General features: G+C 40.6%; 1 protein-coding gene across 2 annotated transcripts in view; it reads right to left on the bottom strand.

The window, feature by feature from the left end:
• Positions 1-23781, bottom strand: part of PLCB1 (phospholipase C beta 1) — a 510352-nt gene that overhangs the window by 144777 nt on the left and 341794 nt on the right. For both annotated transcript variants that reach the window (XM_069955509.1, XM_069955510.1), the window contains 2 exons: positions 20992-21092; positions 18715-18881 (listed from right to left, as the gene is read on the bottom strand). In XM_069955509.1, the coding sequence (XP_069811610.1) occupies positions 18715-18881; positions 20992-21092 (268 nt within the window). The remainder of the gene's footprint in view (positions 1-18714; positions 18882-20991; positions 21093-23781) is intronic.

Genomic DNA, 23781 nt, shown 5'->3' with positions numbered 1-23781 from the left:
ATGTGACTATGACAAAATTAACTATTTGGATGTGTTGGTTACTAGGCATGGACAGAAACTGGTGACGGACATCTATGTGAAGCCTACGGACTGTAATAATTTGCTACAATACAGGAGTTGTCACCCCCGTCGTATGATCAAGAGCCTCCCTAGGAGCCAGATGTTACGGGCCAGACGTATCATAGAGAGACGGACAGATTTAGACAGGACACTCACTGACATGACACAGAACTTTAAAGAGAGAGGATACCCTGATAGAATCCTAGAAGAATGTAGACAGGAGATAGAGAGGGAAGAGAGGGAGCCGCTACTCGAGGACAAACCTAGGGATAGTCGACTCAATCGAATCCCCTTTGTCTCCACTTATACTGATCTGTCACCTAAAATTAATACTGTGGTGAATAAATATTGGTATATTATCAAAAATAGTCATACTAATATCCCGGAGTTCCAGACACCCCCGTTAATGTCGTATAGACGAGGTAGGAACCTAAGGGATCAATTAGTTAAGTCCACAGTGAAGACAGTAACCAGTGAAACGCAAAGGTACATTGGTAGAAGAAATACTGGTTCATTTCCATGCTTGAATTGCGTAAATTGCAAGCTCATGAAAAAGGGCTCAGAGTTTGTGCACCCCATTACAAAAAAAACATTTAGTATTACACAATACCTTACCTGTGTGTCAGACTGGGTGGTGTACATCCTCTGGTGTCCTTGTGGATACATCTATGTGGGGGAAACCTCATGGGACTTTAAAACGAGGATCAATCAGCATAGGTATTCTATAAGGAAACGTAAAATAGAATTACCAGTGGCAAAACATTTTATTGAAAAGGGTCATACAGAGTGGGACCTCAGATGTATGGTTGTGGACAGGGTCAGCCCCCTCGGTAGGGGTGGCGATAGACAGCTGGTTCTTAAAAGAAAAGAACTAGAGTGGATTTTTAAGACTGATGCTCGTGGAGAACACGGGCTTAACGTGGAATACAAAATTGTTAAACATCTGAATAGATAGTCACTGTTGCAGCCAGTCTCACATGGTGTGTTGGTCTTGACTGAGGTGAAGTGAACAATACACTTATTACCTTATTTAGCAGAATGCTACAATTGATATGTCAAGTTGATACTTACATGTTCTCTTTTTTTGCCTTTTAGATATGAGTATATGTAAACGGGACGCATTGGAGCAAGTAACTGGACTGCATCATGTTGAGCAAGGAGCAAGCACTTTACAGTAGCTGGGAACAATACAGATCAAGCGGTTCTGATGGGATGCGGTTCCTGAGCGGTTTCTCTACAGCGACCTGACGGGTCCTGGTGGTAGGATAATGCGTACGTGGGGGTGGAGTCCGCCCAATTTGGACGCATTGTTGAATAGCATCGAAATTATGCTGTTTGCCTTACAGCTAAGATGCAAGCTGTCTACAGGACAGCCAAGCCGAGATTCCCCTCTCAGGACGTTTCCCCTTTTTAGCCTGATCAGTTAGCCGGCTTTGAGATTATTACCAACTGTTACCTCAGTTTCATGACGCTTCCTACTCCTATCACGCTCATGCTGAATGGCATCGGAATTATGCTGTCTGCCGTACAGCTAAGATGTACTGTTCAGCCAGCCTTGAGATGACGTCAACTGTTGCCATAGCTACATGATGCTTTCTACTCCTACTGCTCGTAGCAGCCAGTTCCTGCTCCGATGTTTCCTGGCTTTTCAAGCATATCTGTCACTAATACCTACGTGTATTGGCGATTTGTTTAATGGACAATATGACTCTTTATGGACACTATGGGACACTAGTTGTATAATAATGTGCACTGCACTTTTGTATTTGCATGAATTTTTTCATCTGTATTTTTGCACTAGCCTTGTGCACCGCATATATGCACACATGCAAGGTAATCTACTGAGATGAACACCTGTGATTGACATATGTGTTAACCAATGAATGTGATGTGTTTAATGAACCACCTGTATTTAAGGAAATGGATTGTTCACTTGTTTGGGCTTGAAAATGGTGGCGTGAGGCCACAGAAACGTTGCCACTTGATTTTTTGCTGTGCTGACTTCTATGGAATAAACACATTTTTTTCTACACTACATTGGGAGTGCCGTGACGACTACTTTACATATTAGTTTGAAACCTGTGGTTGGAGGACGTGTGCACTGGCACCCACTATCTAAGACTGTGCTGCTGATTATACTTCAAGATATCTATCTATCTATCTATCTATCTCCTATCTATCTATCTATCTATCTATCTCCTATTATCTATCTATCTCTCTATCTATCTATCTCTCTATCTCTCTATCTATCTCTCTATCTATCTATCTCCTATCTATCTATCTATCTATCTATCTCCTATCTATCTATCTATCTATCTATCTATCTATCTCCTATCTATCTATCTATCTATCTATCTATCTATCTATCTCCTATCTATCTATCTATCTATCTATCTATCTCCTATCTATCTATGTATCTATCTATCTATCTCCTATCTATCTATGTATCTATGTATCTATCTATCTATCTCCTATCTATCTATCTCCTATTATCTATCTATCTCTCTATCTCTCTATCTATCTATCTCTCTATCTCTCTATCTATCTCTCTATCTATCTATCTATCTCCTATCTATCTATCTATCTATCTATCTATCTATCTATCTCCTATCTATCTATCTATCTATCTATCTCCTATCTATCTATCTATCTATCTATCTATCTCCTATCTATCTATCTATCTATCTATCTATCTATCTATCTCCTATCTATCTATGTATCTATCTATCTATCTATCTATCTCCTATCTATCTATCTCCTATCTATCTATCTATCTATCTATCTATCTATCTATCTATCTATCTATCTATCTATCTCCTATCTATCTATCTATCTCCTATCTATCTCCTATCTATCTATCTATCTATCTATCTATCTATCTATCTATCTATCTATCTCCTATCTATCTATCTATCTATCTATCTCCTATCTATCTATCTATCTCCTATCTATCTATCTATCTCCTATCTATCTATCTATCTCCTATCTATCTCCTATCTATCTATCTCCTATCTATCTCCTATCTATCTCCTATCTATCTATCTATCTATCTCCTATCTATCGATCTCCTATTATCTATCTATCTATCTATCTTATTATCTATCTATCTATCTATCTATCTATCAATCTATCTATTATCTATCTATCTATCTATCTATCTTATTATCTATCTACCTATCTATCAATCTATCTATCATCTATTTATCTTTTGCTGTGGTATATGTCTATCTATCTAATATTTGTTTATCTAATTATCTATCTATCTATCTATCTATCTATCTACCTATCTAATATTTATCTATCTATCTATCTACTATCTAATATCTATCTATCTATCTATTATCTATCTAATATTTATCTATCTATCTAATATTTATCTATCTACCTATCTAATATTTATCTATCTATCTATCTATCTATCTCCTATCTAATAATCTATCTATCTATCGCTTTGCTATTTGTCTATCTAATATCTGTATATCTAATCTATCTACCTACTGTATCTATCTATCTGAATTACCGTACAGACATTAGATGAATTATCATAAACTTCAGAATAATGGTATAAAACTTTCCACCTTTTCTGAACTTTAATATTAGTTTAGTCTTCTCCGATGAGATACTTTTATATACGCTTCATCAAACAAATTCTCACTTCATTCCTAGAATCAATTTGTACAGACATTAGACCATGTGCGCTCATAAATGGCCTGTGACTATGTGGCGGCCTCTCCAGACTTGACTGATTGAGCGGCCCTCCGCATAAGGAGTCTGATTGACTTCAGCTATTACAAAGCATGCACTGAATATCCTCTTAGTAGCACTTGATTAAGTGAAGATCCGGCAAAATGTACTTTTTTATCCAAGTATTCTGAGCAAATTTACTGCAAACCAGGCAAGCAAGTTAGAAGTCACATGCTGCCTTAACTAAACACCGCAAGAGGTAAAGTCGATAAATTATATCATACTCCTGGATCACTTCCCGGAAATCTGAACTCTGTCTTTGAAGGTTTTTTTTTTTTTTCCTTTATGTGTATTGTTTAATTATTGCTTGCATAGTGTTGGTGAATAATTTTATGGTGTTCTATGGCAATGGCAATGGTTGTTATAAAGAGATTAAGGGTATAAAAAGTGTTACCCTACAGAAAGACATCAAAGTTTACTATAAACCTCCTTTCTTAAAGGGTCACATGGGTTTGTCTGTAAGGACAGTAAATTAAAACACTGTTTTGTTTCTTTTACAGTTTTTCTGCTCCCTATTGTCCCTACGGCCACATTCACCTAAGGCTATGTTCACACAACGTTTTATCAGCTGCGTTTAAAATTACGTCCGGCATTTTGAGTCTAAAATAACGGACATTATTTAGCAGCCTGGCCTCCCCTTAGTTCAGTGACTGATGTTTGCACATTATTCTAGTTTGGTTACTAATCGGCCGTTGAATGGGGCTTAATTGAAAAGTCCATTGAATTTAATAGCAAAAACGGAGACAGAACGGTGACAAAAGGAAAACTGTGTGTGAACTACAGATAAAAAACGTCCGCTGTTTGCAAAAGACGTCCGAAAATAATGTTCATTATTTTGACATTCGTGGCAAAAACATTTTCAATGCATTGTGTGCATTGGACGTCCGTCTTCCCATTGACTCCAATGCATTGCCAATGCAGTCAGTTAAATCTCGGCAAAAACAGACGTTTTTTTAATTATGAAAATCGGACGCCTTTTCAATATTTTTGGCGTTGTGTGAACATAGCCTAAAGAAGGTTTTGGTGCTTATGACCTTCTAAATAGATTTGTATTATGTACAATCAGAAAACAACCTACAATATTGTTTAAATAAATATTTTTTTTTTTTAAGTTTTTAATTTGAATTCACCAAGAAACCTGTTCTCACTCACCTGACCATTAAGCCTAAAAATAAGCTGACACTCTCTGTTCTGATGAGCATTCTCTTCACTGTCATCACAGACAGGACTATAATAAAAGTTGCCATCTATTTAGACCTTACGCAAAAAGTGTTGGCCCCCCCACCCCCAGCACACAGACCTCTGCACAAGTCACAATGCATGACTAGATGTCTATCTCGTAAAATTGAGTAAGAGAATTGTTTCCTATGATCCATGTATTAGTGCTCACATATTATCACCATACAGTACCCACGCAATTATTGTCCTAAAAAACAACTTTTAAACTTGCAGCCCGTTCCAAACGGGAGTATCTGTGCCCTAACTTTGCACCACCCCTCACTCCCTCCTCTCCTCATCATTAGGAATGCTCCAGGCAGATTGCCTCCTATTCCCCACCTGTGTCAGCCCGCCACATGGGCTGGATCGTTAAAGACCCGTGCAATGTTCAGCATGTTGAAAATGTTCCAGTGGGTCACTTTCAAGTTTCAATATCCGTCTCTGGTAAAAAAAAAAAAAATAGCAGCAATTTTCACTCCCAAAAGGGTTATCAGGCTTTCTCACACAGTGGAATGGGAAATCTGTTCAGTTATACAGATGGGGGGAAACTGCTGCATAACTTGGCAGGTATGAAACCGGAAAGTTGGGTGATAACCCATATGGGAGCTGCAACACAGCATATAGGCCAGACTTGTGCCATTCAGGGTCCTCAGAAAGAAAGATGACAAAACTAGGAGGATGGGGGGGGGGGTGTATTTAGGATTCCGAACATGATTCCCATACTTTATCTCTGTTTGCATTTAATTTTTATGTTTTATAAGTTGTTGTTGTTTTTTTGTTACAAATTCTGTGCTGCTTAGTTTCAGCTGTAAGGAATTGAGATTTTAAAGGGAAAGTCTCATTAATTGAATTAAAGTTTGTAAAACAGATTTTTTTTCTATTACATTTTGTGTTTATTCCTTTATTTTGAATATGTTTTCTGGGAGTAATATTGGAGGTACACACTGACCTGTTACATTGCCTGTATAGGTAGAGCAATATAGAGCATACAGTATGTGCTTCATTGCAGTTGAAATGAATGGGAATTAGTTGAAAAAGAAATGTTATACAATATTTTAGTATCCATGAGTGACCTCGGGTGGCAGGGGTAATGCCTACAGAGCCTTATCTATGTACATAATGCTACTTTCCTGTTTTGGCTTAGCACTGTAGAAGAGCTGTCATAAGAAGCTAATGCACCATCATTGTTTTATATGAATAGACTATAGGCGGGCCCGCTGGCCCCTAGAGTGACAAAACCCCCTCTGTGATACGGCTACATTGAGCCACATCACAGAGGGGGGGGGGGTTAGTCAAACTGGGGGCCAGTGGGCCCATCTCCAGTGCTTCAGGCTTGGCTCCAATGCCGGGGAATAGACCAGCGCTGTGCGCAGGAATCGGGCCATGGATCACAAAAAGGACAGTGGCACCGGCATCCCCACACCAGCACCAGTCTATATAAAAAAAATTAAAGGGGTTATTCAGCGCTACAAAAACATGGCCATTTTTTCCCTCCAGATTGGGTGGGGTTTGGAACTCAGTTCCATTGAAGTAAATGGAGCTTAATTGCAAACCACACCTGAACTGGAGACAAGAGAGGGGGGAAAATGGCCATGTATTTGTAGCACTGGATAACCCCTTGAAAGCGATGTACCTGATGGTACATTCGCTTTAAGGGGATGGAACAGGAGCTGGGCTGTTTCCCAGCAGTATATGCACAGTTACGATAATTCTTTTAGTTGCCTGACAGTGGATAGCAGAGAAGTGAGAAAACTAGTGGCAAAAATTTTAGCACTTTTTGTGGGGGTAAGGACTATTTTTTGGTAATTGAAATAGACCATCACAAAGTGGAAATTGTGACCATTAAAAAATTCTGAAAATATAAACAATCTATTAAAAAAGTGTTAGATGGGTTTTCCAATCAAAACTAACTTGTCGAGAATGAATAACACGTGCCATACCCGCGGCTGTATTGAAAACACAGGAGCAGGGGGGAGATCTGAAGATCACCGGGGGGCACAGAGGTCAGATCCCCCACAATATGTTCCTAAGGATAGGGAAAAAAGTAGTTTTAATCGGTGGACTATCTGGCCCTAAAGTGACACATCCCTTTAATAATCTGGTCCCATAAGGAATGTTTCCCTACAATTTTTACAACACTAGCCAATTTCCCTTTAAATTTTCTTACACCTTTCTAACTGAAAATCTACTTACATTTCATCTGGAATAAAGTTTATTAAATTAAATAAGTCCCGGCTGAATAGACATTTACAATGTATGGGCTTCTCACCGTAGTCCCCAAATTCAGTGTGGATAAGTAATCTGAAATCCCTATTACTAAAAAAGTCATAAACAGGTAAGTAAAATGAATGCGCTGCTTCTTTGGTGCATTATTCGGGATTACGAGTTTATACGGTAATTATATCATAAAGTTGTTGTCATGATAAATTAAAACAAAACAAATGCAGGCACTGTGTGAATATTATTTTAGGAGAACACATTGAAGTGGTAGCTGGAGAGACTCTTACAGTGATACTGGCACTAAGCCCAGATGAGCTGGGGAAAAAAAATCACAAATAAAACAAGCAAAAAAAGCATAACTAGATTACTGGCATCTCCTACACCAAGACAAATGACAACACAACAGTCCTGCTGCTATTATTACTTCTACAGACAATTATTTCATGTTAACAGAAGGTAGGATAGAGCAGTTCAGGGTTTGGTAATGTGATCCCTCAGATCATATTAATAGGCCATCACTTTGTGATCAGTGTCTTTAAAGGAGAAGTCTGGACATTTTTAAAAGCTGCCAGGGGGAAATTTGATAAAGAGTAGGAACTTACCTATCCTTGTGCCCACAGGGAGTGGCGGGACCGGCCTCGGGTCCCCCGCCGGAAGGCATTTTCCACCAAGTTGTCATGACATCACAACTCAGGGGAAAATGGCTGTTCCGGCTGATGGCCAATCAGTGAGTGGAGCTGCACCCCGTCCTGCCCCACTTACTGACTGGCTAAGCAGTGGGTCTATCAGCTGGGTCATCATGTGTGCAGCACCAAGATTCCAGAGCCTGGTGGGGGTCCCCAGGCCAGTCCCGCCGCTAACTGCGGGTATGGACACATAAGTTCCTACTACTGATAAAATTCCCCCCTGCTCCTGCTGGCTGCTGGATTTTAAAAATGTCCGGACTTCTCCTTTAAGCTTCTGTGGTATAAACCTACAGCTGTACAACAAGATATACCATGTAAATGATTGAGAGCAGGACAGGACGCTATGCACTGTATTTCACAATGGCCGCACACTTTAACATTTACATAGGATTACTACTATGTAGGGATGGTCCGAACAGAGTTTGGTTCGGGTTCGTACGAACTCGAACTCTCGGTAATGATTCCCCCTGTCTGCCCGCTCCGTGTAGCCGGCGGATCCAGAGGGAGGACCGCCTGGAAAACTGGGATACAGCCATAGCCATAGGCTGTATCCCAGTTTTTTAGGCGGTCCTCCTGCTGTATCCACCCGCTGCACGGAGCGGGCAGATAGCGGGAATCTGATGCCGAGCGTTCGGGTTCATACGAACCCGAACCTCGGAGGGTTTGGACCATCCCTACTACTATGTGCTGAGTGCTATAAAATATGTATAAATGTAAGCTCATAAATGTAAACCCATTACTAGTGACAAATGTAGAGGCAGCTGAGTATATCTTGTGTACTGCTGTTTTAGTGTATTTGATATGCATGGGTTTTCAACAATCTTGATTCCTATTTCCCCACTAATATGGTGTTCTAAGCTGGGATGAAACAGATGGCACCGCAGGAATACTAGGGGTGGATTTGCATAATTAATACCTGAGGGATTCTCTGGAAAGGGTACCTGTCATTAAAAAAAAAAAAAAAAAACTTTTGACGTGTCATGGGGTCTGAGTGTTTATACCACAACCAGGAGAATGAGCGCATGTAGTGCTTTCTATTCCACCTCTGTGTTGTGTGACCTGGCGGCCGCATAATGCAAGTCTATTAAGGCCCTCTAGGTTCGGACGAAAACAGAGCGGGGACAGAAACGCACAGCAGTATAAACTTCTGCTGATCAGTTGCGGTCTAATCACTCAGACCCAATTTGATTAAAAATTTTTTCTACTGACAGGTACGCTTTAACTTTTAATTTTTAAACTCAATATATCCTGAGATGTTGATTTCACAGAACATGAGCTTGTGGCAATCTGAGATGTATTTGCTGCGTTTACCTATTTATGCAAACAAAACAAAAAGGTAAAGGTGGGCACATCTGTTGTCTATTTTTAGAGAGCGGCAATTGGATCCAGGTCCTTTTTCTACATATACACCCCCAACAAGGGAATGGAACCTAACACTATGAGCAGGCTCATCTACCAGCATTCTGCTTTAGAGAAGGAGCAGCAGCTAAGCAGACTGATATATCTATTAACTAAAATCCTGCAATTTTTTAAAGCCGGCAGCTGGCAGGGGAGCAGTGGGACTGGCTGCAGGGCTCCGGGATCTCCGGGGTGTCAATGTCACAGCGTCGGCTGATGGACTAGCCGCTCAGCCAGTCAGTGACTGGGGCCGGATGCCACTGCAGTCACTGATTGGCTAAGCGGCCAGTCCATCAGCCGGGTCAGGCATTTTCCCCCAAGTTGAGATGTCAACACAACTCGGGGGAAAATAATTTCTGGCGGGGGTCCCTCGGCTGCTCCTGACACTTACCCAAGGCACGGGGAGAGGTAAGTTCCTACTTGTAATCAATTTTACTCCTCCCCCTGTCAGCTGCCGACTTCTCCTTTAAATCAAGTCTTAGGAGTCTAGTGGGTGGTGTTACTTTACTGATTAGATCCACCCACGGGACCCCCAAAGCCAGAATATTTAGAGATGTAATAAATAAAATATAAGTTAGTCTGACTCTTTCCTCACAACACTTCATATCACTCTGCTTGGCTCTACAAGCTCTAGAACACAGACTGCTTGTTAAAAGTGACAGGTTTCCTTTACTGAATAATCAGATACAGAAACACACTGGGTTACTGTATAATGTATGTTTCTTAGTTGGAGCATGCTGGGAAATCTGGAGGGCTCTGACAGCCTGAAGTAACTGATTTGGCCATTCACACCAATGGTCAAGTATAATAGGGAACTCCGTAAAGGTAAATGAGGCATAGGCTATGTTCACACAACGTCAAAAATAGAGAAAATTTTGCAATTTAAAATACCGTCCGTTATTGCAGCGATTTAACTGACTGCAGAGGCAATGCATTGAAGTCAATAGAAAGACAGATGTCCAATGCACACAATGTATTGAATAATGGACGTTACTACCGCGGACGTCAAAATAATGTTCATGTCCATGATTTTTGGACGTCTTTTGCAAACAGCGGACGTTTTTTTATTAGTTGTTCACACACATTTTTTATACTGAATCTTTTTCCACAAATATCTGTATCAATCTGCTCAGTTCTTCCTGCTTTATAGCGTGATGGCGATAGATTAGATAGCAATGTCTTGTTGACAGGTTCCCTTTAAATATAGAGTTCCTTTATGACATATTGCAAACACAAGATAATCTCCTATAAACAAGATAGGGGATAACAAGCTGATCTGAGGGGTTCTGGGTCACAAGGACACCCACAAATAACAGAGGAAAACGGTCCCCTAAATGCATAGGGCACACTGCGCATGCTAGATCACCGCTCCATCTATTCTTTATGGGGTTCTTAAACAGTGGCAAGTGCTAAACTTGGGGAGATAATTTTTCTACTGTCCCATTATGATTGAGGTCCCAGCAGATAGATCTCTACCAATCAGCTTGTGAATCGGAGTTAACCCTGTGCGTCATAAACACCCATTTAAGGATACAGCTTCATCAGATTTCAACAATGATTATAGAAAACCATGCAGAAGTTTAGAGTTCCAGTACTTAGCAGCAGCTGTATGTCCTGCAGGAAGTGGTGTATTCTCTTCAGTCTGATACAGTGCTCTCTGCTACCACCTCTGTCTATGACAGGAACTGTCCAGAGCAGAAGAGGTCTTCTATGGGGATTTGCTACTGCTCTGGACAGTTCCTGACACGGACAGAGGTGGCAGCAGAGAGCACTGTGTCAGACTTAAAAGAAAACACCACTTCCTGCAGGACATACAGCAGCTGATATTTACTGCAAGATTTGAGTTTTTAAACCTAAGTAACTTACACATCTTTATACATAACTGAAAGAAACAGCAACCGGCACCACTATATATGAATCAATAGTCCCATGAAATTTGTTCCGGTGTAGCATAAAAGAAGGAAACACTTTATGAGGGCACTCACCTTTAAAAACTTTATTTCATCTTTCTAAAAGCTTTACATAATACAAGTGCAGGACGAGCATGATGTGGACGCCAGGGCTTCCCAACCAGCGTGGCAGCCGTTTCGCGTATCAGAACTATGCATCTACAGATGCATCTGTAGAAGCGTAGTTCCGATACGCGAAACAGCTGCCAAGCTGGTTGTGAAGCCCTGGCGTCCACATCATGCTCGTCCTGCACTTGTATTATGTAAAGCTTTTAAGAAGATGAAATAAAGTAAAGTTTTTAACGGTGAGTGCCCTCAAAGTTTTTCCTTCTTTTCTATTTTGCATTATTACACATCTTTATAACTGTATCTGTATATATAAAAAAAAATCTCTGGAGTACCCCTTTAACACTTTATATCTTTAATCGTTACAGATCTACAAATTATATATATATATATATATATATAAAAAAAAACAGCACACGAAGAATACGATTTTGTGACTAATGATTTTGTGACTAATGATTTTGTGCTCATGTTTCTTGTTGTGTTGAGTTATACTTTGTGACCTATGATATCATATTAGGACACAAGCTTGGGTTACGTTATTCTCCATTCACAGATTGGGTTCTAAAAAGCCAATGATCATCTGTGCCCTAGAACTTTATGTAAAACAAGATGACATTTTCCAATTTGCAGATCATTAATATTCACTTGGACGCCGCGTAGCCGCTACAGAACCGCGGCTCTAGACATCAGCAGGACTAAAACTCTTTATTCTCCAATACAACTCCTCTTTTTCTCTGCACAGCATTGTACATTTCACATTCAAGCCAACTCTTGCTAAACTCCCTAGGCACTGGCTTAATGTTCACAATCCTTTCTCAGAACAGTTCATTGTATCTTGACAGTGCGATCCAATGGGAAATAGGCTGAATCAGAAGTAGAAGTGGGAATACTGACAAACATCACAGATCTATGTGAGATGTCAAACCTTGTCTAATGGTGCTTTTCATCAGACTGTCTCCCCTGGGGTACACTGCTCACGTTCTGTGCTCTGCTCTTCATGCTTTAAAGTTCACATAGTAACATGCAGAGCATCAGAGTAAGGATGCTGGCTATCAACAAGTGGAAATTAGCATTAAACAGAACATATATGAGGCAACCTGTTTTACATGGTGGAGCTGGAAAATGAACATTTGCTTTTTCCACCAAACAGTAAAATATTAAAGTCTACGTAACCACATAGCCACTTAACCACATAAACTCTATGTAACCACATAGCCACATAACCACATAAAGTCTACGTAACCACATAGCCACATAACCACATAAACTCTATGTAACCACATAGCCACATAACCACATAAACTCTATGTAACCACATAGCCACATAACCACATAAAGTCTACGTAACCACATAGCCACATAACCACATAAAGTCTACATAACCACATTGCCACACAACCAGCAAAGTCTACATAACCACATAGTATATTGTACATACTGTTATTCCCACATAAGCAGGGATGGAACATGTAGAAACCATTTTTGTATCATATTAAAAAACGTAAGTTTCTTATATAGATTGCCAAAAGTTACCTCAACCTCTTCAGTCATGTACTGTATGTCCTACTGCTGCTCTTTTGTCCATTTAAAGAATTGTAAGTACAAAACACAAGCAAACAAAGGAGAAAAACTGACTTTCCTACAATAAAATGTAACTTGTATTGTTGTTTGAGTTGTAAATACTACATACTGTGAAGTATATATACACACAATCCATCTGCACCTGATCCCTGATGACAGTCCTGTTGAAAGGAAATATGTAGGGAGTGCAATGATTAGAATTTTTAATGACCCTAATGTTATCAGTATTGTTTGGGATAGACTGCAGTTACCCCCTTCTTATATTAATTACAATTTTGTACACTGTCATTACACTTGTGTATGAGACCATATACCTATCAGTATAGGTCAGGTCTATCATTATATAGAAATTGCTATCAATGATCCTAATGGTGTTTTTCCACCAACGTATAGTCACTCCTTACCATATAGGTTGCTCATGTTTATATAAACGTCATACTTTGTAGTATTTACTATAATACACAACAATTGCAGTTGGTGGGTCTGACAAATTGTTGCACAAGTAGACGTATAATGTTATACTGTGTGTAAGCATGTTCTGGACCGACAATGGGGTTGAGCCATTAGGAATACTAGGTCTGAACTGATGCATTATGTAAAATTAAACATTCCAAATGTCCAAGCATTTCTGATAAAGTACTGTATGAAAGATACAGAATTATTAATCTCCCATGTGGCTTCATTGTTTGGACATCCGTCCACCCTTGGTTATGACCGATTAGAGTGGGCCGGGAATGTTCAGTTCAATTGCAATCTCCAGGAAGTACTGGCAAGTGGGCTTCACTGAGCCTGAATGGGAATTGTGTCACAGTGTATGCTCTATTGCATGTAAAAACAGCAGAGTAACGGTTCAGGGACCAAACCAGGAAGTGATTAGACTCATGGGGGAGAAAAATAGTACAGTCACATACAAAATACCTATTTAGCTAGGGAAATGTGCTGATACATCACCCAGCGCACTTCCCATACATGTCCCTATCCCCAGAGTTCCAGCAAAGTAAAACTTGTAAACTTACGTTAACAAATTGTATGTTAATTGTATGTTAATCACCCCCAAGTAGTCATCTGGGCGGTGGGCCATTTAAAGGTAGTCACCGTTCCTTGGGTGGACCAGCGACATAATCACGCCCCTCTGTTTTTCAAACAGCAGTGAAGCTGTGATGTCATCCAGAGGTATGCCGTAGGGCACATCGGCAAACTGTCTCACTATCACACCACTGACAGCACAGTGTGATAAGACCATAGGCACGCCGATGTGTGCTATGGCATGCCTCTGAATGACATCACAGCTTCACTGCTGTTTGAACAATGCCCAGGGACTGCCCAGGGGACGGTTACTTCCTGCAAATGGCCCACCGCCCTGATGACTACTTGGCGGTGATTAACATGCCAAGCGCCAATTTGTAAAAGTAAGTTTCTAAGTTTTACTTTGCAGGAACGCAGGGGATAGGATCATGTATAGAAAGTGTGCTGGGTGAAATATCAACACATTTCCCTAGCTTAATAGGCATTTTTTTAACAGGATTGGTTCCCTTTAAAACTCTACTCTACTTTACCTATATGTATGTGGTACACATCTGATTATACCACCTTTGTTTTATGCCACAGCCACTTAAATATTTTTGTCATTCACATAAGGCAGTGCTACCTAACTAGGATTTTATGGAATCTAGCCAGGACTGCCATAATTGGCAGCTGCCATCACCTTAGCAGTGGCAAGAAGTCTGGTTAACTTAGAAATGCAACATTCTGTAGGGGTTTATCCATAATAAAAGCTTTGGCAATTATATCCATATAGAGTCAGTTTATATCGCCTGTGTTCCGGAGAATAGAAAAAAATTTTTGGATCAGTTGTCATCTGACGAGAAATGCTAAAATTGGCACAGTATTGTCTAGATGTGGACAACCCCTCCCATAGCGGTTTCCTCCCTTAAGGCCCTAGGAAGGACAAAGGGGTTTCTGAGTGATACATAGATTTACTATGGAGCTAAGGAATTTCCATGATCAACATCTCTATTGCAAAAAAAAAATTAAAAATCTTGATTTTACTACCGTAATAAATGACTTTACTTATACTATCTTCTTCCATGTATGTTTGCATAATTCATGTAGATAAAAACTTTAATATCCTATCCTGCTGGGACATATACATGCCCTATAGGATGCAATTACTTCCCAGATAGGAGACTTTGCTAAATGGACCATGGTAAATGTGTTGGGGGAAAGCTACATTAGATCTAAAAATATACTAATACTTATAATAATCCTAATTTGTTGGTATTAAAAAAGAATTATGTAAATTCTACTAAATTAACCAAGGGATGCAAAAAAGATTAACACTTGTTTATTATGCAGTTAATTCATTTTCTAGTCATGTTTTCTATACCTCCATATCTAATGGAGTAAGAGATTCAGTTATGCAGTATTAGAAACACAAAATATTGTTTTTTTTTTTATTCTATTAAAATGCATATAACATAAACATATTGGAATATCATCACATAAGAAGTGAAAGAGAAAAAAAATTCCAGGAAAGCTACAAACCCAGTCATGGTTAGATGTTTGGAAAATATTAGGCAAATAATTTAATGTTACTTATTAGAGACGAGTGCAAATCGAGTATGCTTGAATCTGATTGGTTAATCAAAAGCAGAATGATGGGACTCAAGCATGCTCGAGTTGCGTCATCTCTAGTTCTTGTAAACTCCAAATTCCTAAGTTTACATTTGGGAGAGGGGCCCTATGTTACCTGCTTTTATACATTCTGGCCAAGGTAGACTTATAGATAAATATGCAAGGAAAAGGCGTTTTCATCAAAATTTTAACAGGAGATTTAAGAAATGATGTTTAGCCAGACCACAGAAGTAATAAAAAAAGAAAAAAACTATAACTGAATATAAAACATATAAATAACACTGCACAGTGTTGATTTTGGAATCTTATCCGATTCCATTTATGGGGTCAGTCTCCTATGAAGTCAAGTTGGCTACCATTGCTGGGGGGGGGGGGGGGGGGAGGCTCTGTCTTTCTCTGGACAAAATAAATAACATCTAGTTCTAATAAATGTTACATGTGATATGTGATAGGGCCTTATACATGTGCCCCGTACAGTTGATCCGTAATTGATTTCTATTGTGCTATTAACACGGATCTGCAATCCATTCCGTAAAAATAAAAAAGGCCATGTCGTAGCACAGATTATGATAAGCCAATAAAACTATATGGGATCCGTGTTTTTCATGGTCGTCATGGTTTCACATCCATGTCGTCTGTGAACAGCTCAGATCAAACCTAAGCAAACTAGATATACCATGGCACGCACTCTATTATTCTCTATGGGGTAGCTGATTTTGTCCCCATTCTCTGAATTGTTGGGAGTCCCAGCAATTGGACTCCCACTGATGATATGGATGGGGATAACGAAGTGAGATGGGAATATACCGTTAAATTAAAAAAGGGTAAATATCATGAAAATATCAGTCCAGTTTTGGCAAATGCCACTTTTCAATGTTTGGTAGAACCAGTACAAAGAGTAAGTTAAATCAGACCAAGTACAGTTGTCCAGACTCAGGAAAACATGGTTGCTTTCTTCGAAAAACAGCACCTCTCTTCTTCTCGCAACCAAGGGTCAGGGGTAGTGCTGTTTTTTTGCAAGCAAGTAGCAGAGCTTTTCTGACCTTGGATAACTCCTTTAAGAGGGCAAAGTTTGATGATGTTTGGTAATAATAATAAGAGTTTGGTAATGTTAACAATCACAATGAGGGGTCATACGTAGAGATGAGCGAACCTGGAGCATGCTCGAGTCCATCTGAACCCGAACTTTCGGCATTTGATTAGCGGTGGCTGCTGAAGTTGGATAAAGCCCTAAGGCTATGTGGAAAACATGGATATATTCATTGGCTGTATCCATGTTTTCCAGACAACCTTAGAGCTTTATCCAAGTTCAGCAGCCCCGGCTAATCAAATACCGAATGATCGGGTTCGGATGGACTCGAGCATGCTCCAGGTTCGCTCATCTCTAGTCATACGTTATTTTTTGCTATGTGCCCCCTTTCTTCCTTACTCTTACTTCTGAATAGTGCTAAGTGCATACAACCATACATACAAAATAAAACTAGGAGATTGTTGATTCTTAGTATCACGAGCCCCAGGGCCGGTTCCAGGTTTTTGTGGGCCCTTGGTCGAGAGAGCCTTTGTGGGCCCCTTTGAATAGCAATTTATATGGCATCATTGTTAGAGGGTCTCTAGCTCTTGATTCTGTGTAGGGGATCAGCTGTGTTATATACGTATTATCCCCCCTCCTGTATGAGTGTGTATATATCTATCTCTCGGGCACATACATATATACACACTCATACAAGGGGAGGATAATAAGTATATAATACACTGCTGATCACTTTTTTTTTACCTCGGGGCACACCTACCAAATAAAGTTTGACAAAATAACGAGAAAAAAAAAACGTAATTCGGTAACTCACAGGTGACGTCTTCTTTAATCTGAGGCGATCGCGCTTTGTTTCCTCTTCATCTTGCCTGGACCACCATGATGATTCCTTCAAGCTACAACTCTTCTCTTCAGAACCTGTCAGACAAACATCTTAGGCTCCGCACATTTCCAGCAATTTCCTTCCCTTTTCCCACCCATAGGCTTCCATACAGTGATAATTTTGCTACTTGGTGTCATGTGCAGTAAAGTAAGGAGGTATGTGGGCCCCATATGTAAGATCCCGTGCTGTGCCCCCCATATAGTAATAATGTCCTCATGCTGTGCCCCCCATATAGTAAAAATGCCCTCTACCCCCATAGTAATGGCCCATATTAATGTCCCCTGCCCTGCCCCTATAGTAATACCCTCTGCCCCCATAGTAATGTCCCCTGCCCCTATAGTAATGCCCCCTGCTCTGCCCCCATAGTAATGTCCCCTGCTCTTCCCCACAGTAATGCCCCCATAGTAGATGCCCCCTCCTCTGCCCCATAGTACTGTAGATGCCCCCTGCTCTGCCCGCATAGTAGATGCCCCCTGCTCTGCCCCCATAGCAGATGCCCCTTCCTATGCCCCATAGTAGATGCCCCCTGCTCTGTCCCATAGTACTGCCCTCTGCTCTTACTGTCCCCATAGTAATGCCCCCATAGTAGATGCCCCCTGCTCTGCCCCCATAGTAGATGCCCCCTGCTCTGCCCCCATAGTAGATGCCCCCTGCTGCCCCATAGTACATGCCCCCTGCTCTGCCCCCATAGTACATGCCCCTTCCTCTGCCCCATAGTAGATGCCCCCTGCTCAGCCCCAACACAAAGCAAAACAAAAAAATCATAATCACCTAATCCAGGGGATGTGTCCTCTTCTCCCTGGCTTCTCCCTTCTGTGCGCCGCGGGGACGGATCCTCTAGCAGGCGCGATGATGCAATCGCTATGCGCCTGCTGGGGAGATCCCATCAATCCAGCGCTGCAGAGAGAGGCCGAGGCCAGGACGTCATGGAGGCGGAGAGTGACATCCCGTCCCGTCGCATCCGCCCAGCACTCGCGTCCCGCCCCCCTCACTGCCTCCCGGATGTCAGCGGTGTTGACAGTGAGTCCGGGGGATGCAGCGGGCGGCATTGCTGGTGGTGACCTGTGGCTATTGCTCGGGCAAGTGCCGGGGGGCCCCTTGAGCAGCTGTGGGCCCCGGCACTTGCCCAAGTACGCCGGGTGCTGACGCCGGCCCTGACGTGCCCAAATGCAATGCTACGTAAAATATTTCATATTATAAATAGGAGACTCCATGCTGTCTGTTGACATGTAATTGTCTCACCTTTTGATGCCAAGCTGCCGTTTGGTTCATATTTCTCAATTAACAGCTGGACCTGTTCCTGCTTCAATGGTGGATACAGAATTTCATTTAGCCGTGGATCCCGCTGCTTATAGTTAATGAATTCTGTCATCTGATCAACAGTGAGGTACGCTTTACTTTTTGTGCCGCTGCAAAAGAGCAATATGAATAGGAAGCGTGTGTGACAGACAATCCTGAAGTGAGAACAAGTAATAATTACTACTAATGAGGGCAAAGACTGAACACTATAGAGAGATGGCCCAACACAAAATATCCAATTCTAATTATACAAGTGAGATATTGAAGGTCCCATGACAAAATTTGGCACATTAGGAATCCAAAATGAGCAAGGCAAAGCTGCCAGAGCACAGCGATAATACAAATACTTAAAAGTCATCGTGCAAAAAATTTGCAAAATTACAGGATATAATTGTTTTACTTTTGTTTTACATTTAAATAAAAAATTGCATGAAGGTGCCCAAGATTGTAATGTGTTACCAATAAGTCTACTTTTAGAACCCTTATGGGTACAGGAGATATAATATATTATATTTAATTTAAAATTTAGATTTTGTTTATTATTATTGAAGAGTAAAAAGTAGCGATGAGCGCAACTGGAGCATGCTGGAGTCTGATTGTTTGGGATTTGATTACTAATGGCTGAAGAAGTTGGATGCAGCCCTAAGGAGCCATGGGCTGTATCCATGTTTTCCAGGACTCTCTAGGCCTGCATTAAACTTCTTCAGCCGCCAATAATCAAATGCTGAACAATCGGACAATCAGAATTTTGCTCATCTCTAGTAAAAACTCTTTCAGTACTGAAACATAAGTCCACCTCTTAAAGTGTTCCTGTCATTCTAAAAAAAACTTTTGACATGTTATAGAGACATGTCAAAAATTTTGATCGGTCCGAGTCTGAGTGTTTAGACCCATACCGATCAGGAGAGCGAGCAACACATTCTCTCCCTTGACCAACCCCCACTTTGAGTAAAAAAAAAAAAAGTGTTGCGCTCCATAGGAGCCCATTATAAGTCGTGCTGTGGCGCGTCTTCTCCCAGCTCTATCTCCCAATCAGTACAGGTCTGATCAAACTTTTTGACATGTCTCTATGACATGTCAAAAAAATTTTTTTATAACGACAGAGACACTTTAAGCTTCCTTTTACAATAAAGTTGTCTTGCTGCCTCACAGGAGCTCAGCTAAGTTATTACGATTGCACTTCATATTAACTTGTGGACAATTTTTCTTGCAAACAGTTTTATAGCCTCCTTTAAGTGCTGTACTAGCTTTATAAATCCATATACAATTAACTTTCCCTAGTGGTAGTTGCCTGCAGCTAGAATTGTGGCACTGAATTCTACGATTATGTAAAGGGAAGGAGTAGATTTAAAAAAAAAAAAAAAAACAACTATAAAGACAATGAGGGAGCTAAAATGAAAGGTGGAATCTGATTGGTTGCTAGGGGCAACTGAGCCCGTTTCATTTTACACCATGTTTGATAAATCTCCCTCAATGTGTAAAATTATGGTGAACTTAAAGAAAAGGAAAAAAAAAATTGCTTCCTGGGCAGGGGTTATATAAAAATATTAAATGCGCTATACTCCTAGCCAACACCCGTGATCTTTTGGTGCTGTCTGCTTCTTACAAGTTGTGTGTCCTATCCTGGAGGACAGTTCCTGTAAGGTTGAGAATGCACAAAATCTGAGAGTAACAGAAGACCAGAAGTCTCAAAAGGTGGGTACAGCATATTTACAGTTTTTATATAATCCTTAGCCTGGGAGCAAATTGTGCTTTAGGCCAATCAAGTCCTTTACATTTTTATAAACAGTAAATTTAAAAAAACTGTTAGTGGGGTCCATGATAGGCTCTTTTCTGCACTAGCATGAAACATTTACACTTATTACTAGATGGTTGGAACCAGGGATGGTCCGAATCTGTCGAGGTTCGGGTTCGTACGAACCTGAATTCTCAGCAATGATTCCCGCTGTCTCCCCGCTCCATGCAGCGGGTGGATACAGCCGGAGGACCGCCTGGCAAACTGGAAAACAGCCTATGGCTATGGCTGTATCCCAGTTTTCCAGGCAGTCCTCCGGCTGTATTCACCCTCTCCATGGAGCGGGCAGACAGCGGGAATCATTGCCGAGAGTTCAGGTTCGTACGAACCCGAACCTCGGCAGGTTCGGACCATCCCTGGTTGGAACCTGTCTGAAACATCCTAACACACCCACCGACAAATACAAAGGATGAAAAACTCCTTACATCTCTGCGAATATGTTGTCCATCTCAGGTCGGGGACATATATTATGTACGAAGGCTCTATACAATTCTGGTGTGAAGTCATCTTGAGGGATGGAGTCACTCTGTAGAATAAAAAACAACTTTAGTATTTTGGTCACAATCAACAATCCAACCTGATTAAAATTCAAATTAAATCATACAATTATCTGATATTAAAATTATAAATCTTTAAAAAACGAAACTCCAAAAAGCCCATTATAGAAGACATTATACTCTATTAAGGCTATGTTCACAGATAATCTTTCCACTATGATTTTGCTCTGTCAGTTTCACTTCTGATTTGGGTTGAAAAAATATTGACCAAAAGACTGATGGAAATACTGTGTGTGAACATAGTCTAAAGGTGTTATAGGTGTACCATATTAGGGATTGCTGAGTTATTAGAGGAGTCCCTAGTTATAAATCCTCATCTTTTAGCCAAAAAGGAAAGCGGTTCTTTGCTCAGTAAGACCTCAGCTGGCACTGGACTACACAAATAACCAACTGAATTGACAAGGACCAGTTATGAGTTTGAATTTTTTTTTTTTTTATCAGTTTGTAACTTTTCTTACCTGATTACAATACAATGCTTTCCTGTTCCCAAAATATAGGGATTTTATTATAAGGCTATATTCACACGACATAAGTTTCATATTTATCAAGGCCCTTGTTGCCGATCTGCAACAACGGCTGTGATTAATATGAAACTTACATTGAGCTGCCATCTATGGAATCACGGCAGGAGTGTCAGTTTTCTGAGGCTGCTATTTACTGAATAGCGTCCACAGAGAACCTGTCAATTGACGCAATGAAGCGTGCTGCATTGTGTGCAGTGGTGAATTCGGATGCGGGCATGATTAATTCAAAAAATACTTTCAATTGAAATTGAATGGGATCCCGACCGGAGTGTATACACATAGTATACGTTCTGGCCGGGATCCCTAGTGGTGCTGTAGAAAACTGACATGTCAGTTTTGTGCGGCCGCTATTCATTTAAAGGCGGACGCACAGAACTGACAGTTCACACAATGGAGAGTGCTGCATTCTCCATTGCGTGCAATGGTGAATTGGGATGCGGGCGCACATGGATACAGTACCGGGATAAACTTCACCGACACCTGCTGTTCTGTGACACTGCCAGGTCACAGACTGGCCAGTGTCTTACCATGTGTGAACATGGCCTAAGTCTAGAAATCTGTACATCTTTCTCGAAGGCCAACTGGGAGAAAACTTTCTTTTAAAAGGAGGTATAGATCTTAAGCCCAGTGACATTCAGAATGCATTACACAGCCCAAGCCTTGCTGTAAATCAGAGGCACTCAGTTAGAACTCCTATTACCCATCTTGATCTTGCGGCCAAATAAAAAAATCCTTATATAGCCACGTTCCCACTTCGGGAAAATATTGGGTGGCCGTCTGGTAACTCAAACGGACACTAATCATGATCATCTTCTGTGTTATAAATAGAGCTGTGGGTGCGGCACATGACCTGCTGGAAAGAGCCAGGTAAGTAGGAAGGGCGCTGTACTCTACTCTCTCCAGCGGCTCCATATAAATCAATAAAACCGCCAAAAAGAGCAGAGTAAGGCTGGGTTTACACTACGTTTTTGCAATCTGTTTTTTTTTTTTTATAAAAAAAAAAACTGATCAGGGCTATGTTCACACTACGTAAAACTACGTAGTCCGAACCACAAAACTACGGCCGTAGTTTTGAGATTTATGCCTTGGCTGCAATATATACGAACTACGGTCGTATAATGCACACTACGTATCAGACAATGGCCATTGTTTTCACGGCTCCGTAAGAAATGAACATGTCATTTATTTCCGGCCGGTAATGTTCCAACTACGGCCGTGGATTTCAATGCGGCCGCGCACGGAATATTTATTTCTGCAAAATTAAACTTGATTTTGAAATTAAACATTTTCTGTGTAGTTTATTGGGCTGGGCGCAGTATTTCAAATAAATTACTTGTTTCATCCTGCTCAGAAACAAGCTAGGAAGCCAAATCATTCAACGGCCGTAGTTTTACGCCTAGCCCGTATGATCGTATTTCTACGGCCGTAGTTCCAGGCTTACATGTCCGGCCGGGTGAAAACTACAGCTGTTATTTTATCTAGTGTGAACATAGCCCAAAACAGATTTTTTTTAACGGACACAAAAATGAGGTCGACTACGTTTTTGTGTACGTAAAAAAAACCAGATCCGTTTTGAATCGTTTTTTTTTTTTTTAAGAATAGAATTCAATGGAAAAACTGATCAAAAACGGATGCACACACATGCATCTGTTTTTTTCCATACGTTTTTTGCAAAGAACAGATGAAAAAAAAGCGTTGCAAAAACGTAATGTGAACCCTGCTTACGTCGGAAGAGTGCCTGTTGATATGGGAAAAAAGTTAATTGTTCTTGTAATACCCCTTTAAATACGCACTGTACAGTGTATCACTTTTCTGTGGTGGTGCTGCAGGAAACTGACACCATCTGCTATGTCCCCCATGTTATAGTGGGGGAATACTTATCGTACATAATGTCAAAATAAGCAGTTTATGAAGAGCTATGTCAGACATAGATGATCTTTCACAAGCAGAAAGCAATATTCATAGTTATTGTTGTTTGTGTTATTATTTTTTGTTCAAAACAAGCTATACGAACATATGCAAAAATGCCGCCTGGGATCACGCATCTCCCACTAGTACTGCATGAAGGAGCAACCAAGCAGATATAACAGACTATGTCTGATCTCTAGCGGTTTCCCCTTCACATAGCTGCACT

Source organism: Dendropsophus ebraccatus, chromosome 15 (assembly GCF_027789765.1).
Source record: "Dendropsophus ebraccatus isolate aDenEbr1 chromosome 15, aDenEbr1.pat, whole genome shotgun sequence".
NCBI classification, from domain to species: Eukaryota; Metazoa; Chordata; class Amphibia; order Anura; family Hylidae; genus Dendropsophus; species Dendropsophus ebraccatus.
This window is presented reverse-complemented; position numbering and strand designations above follow the sequence as displayed.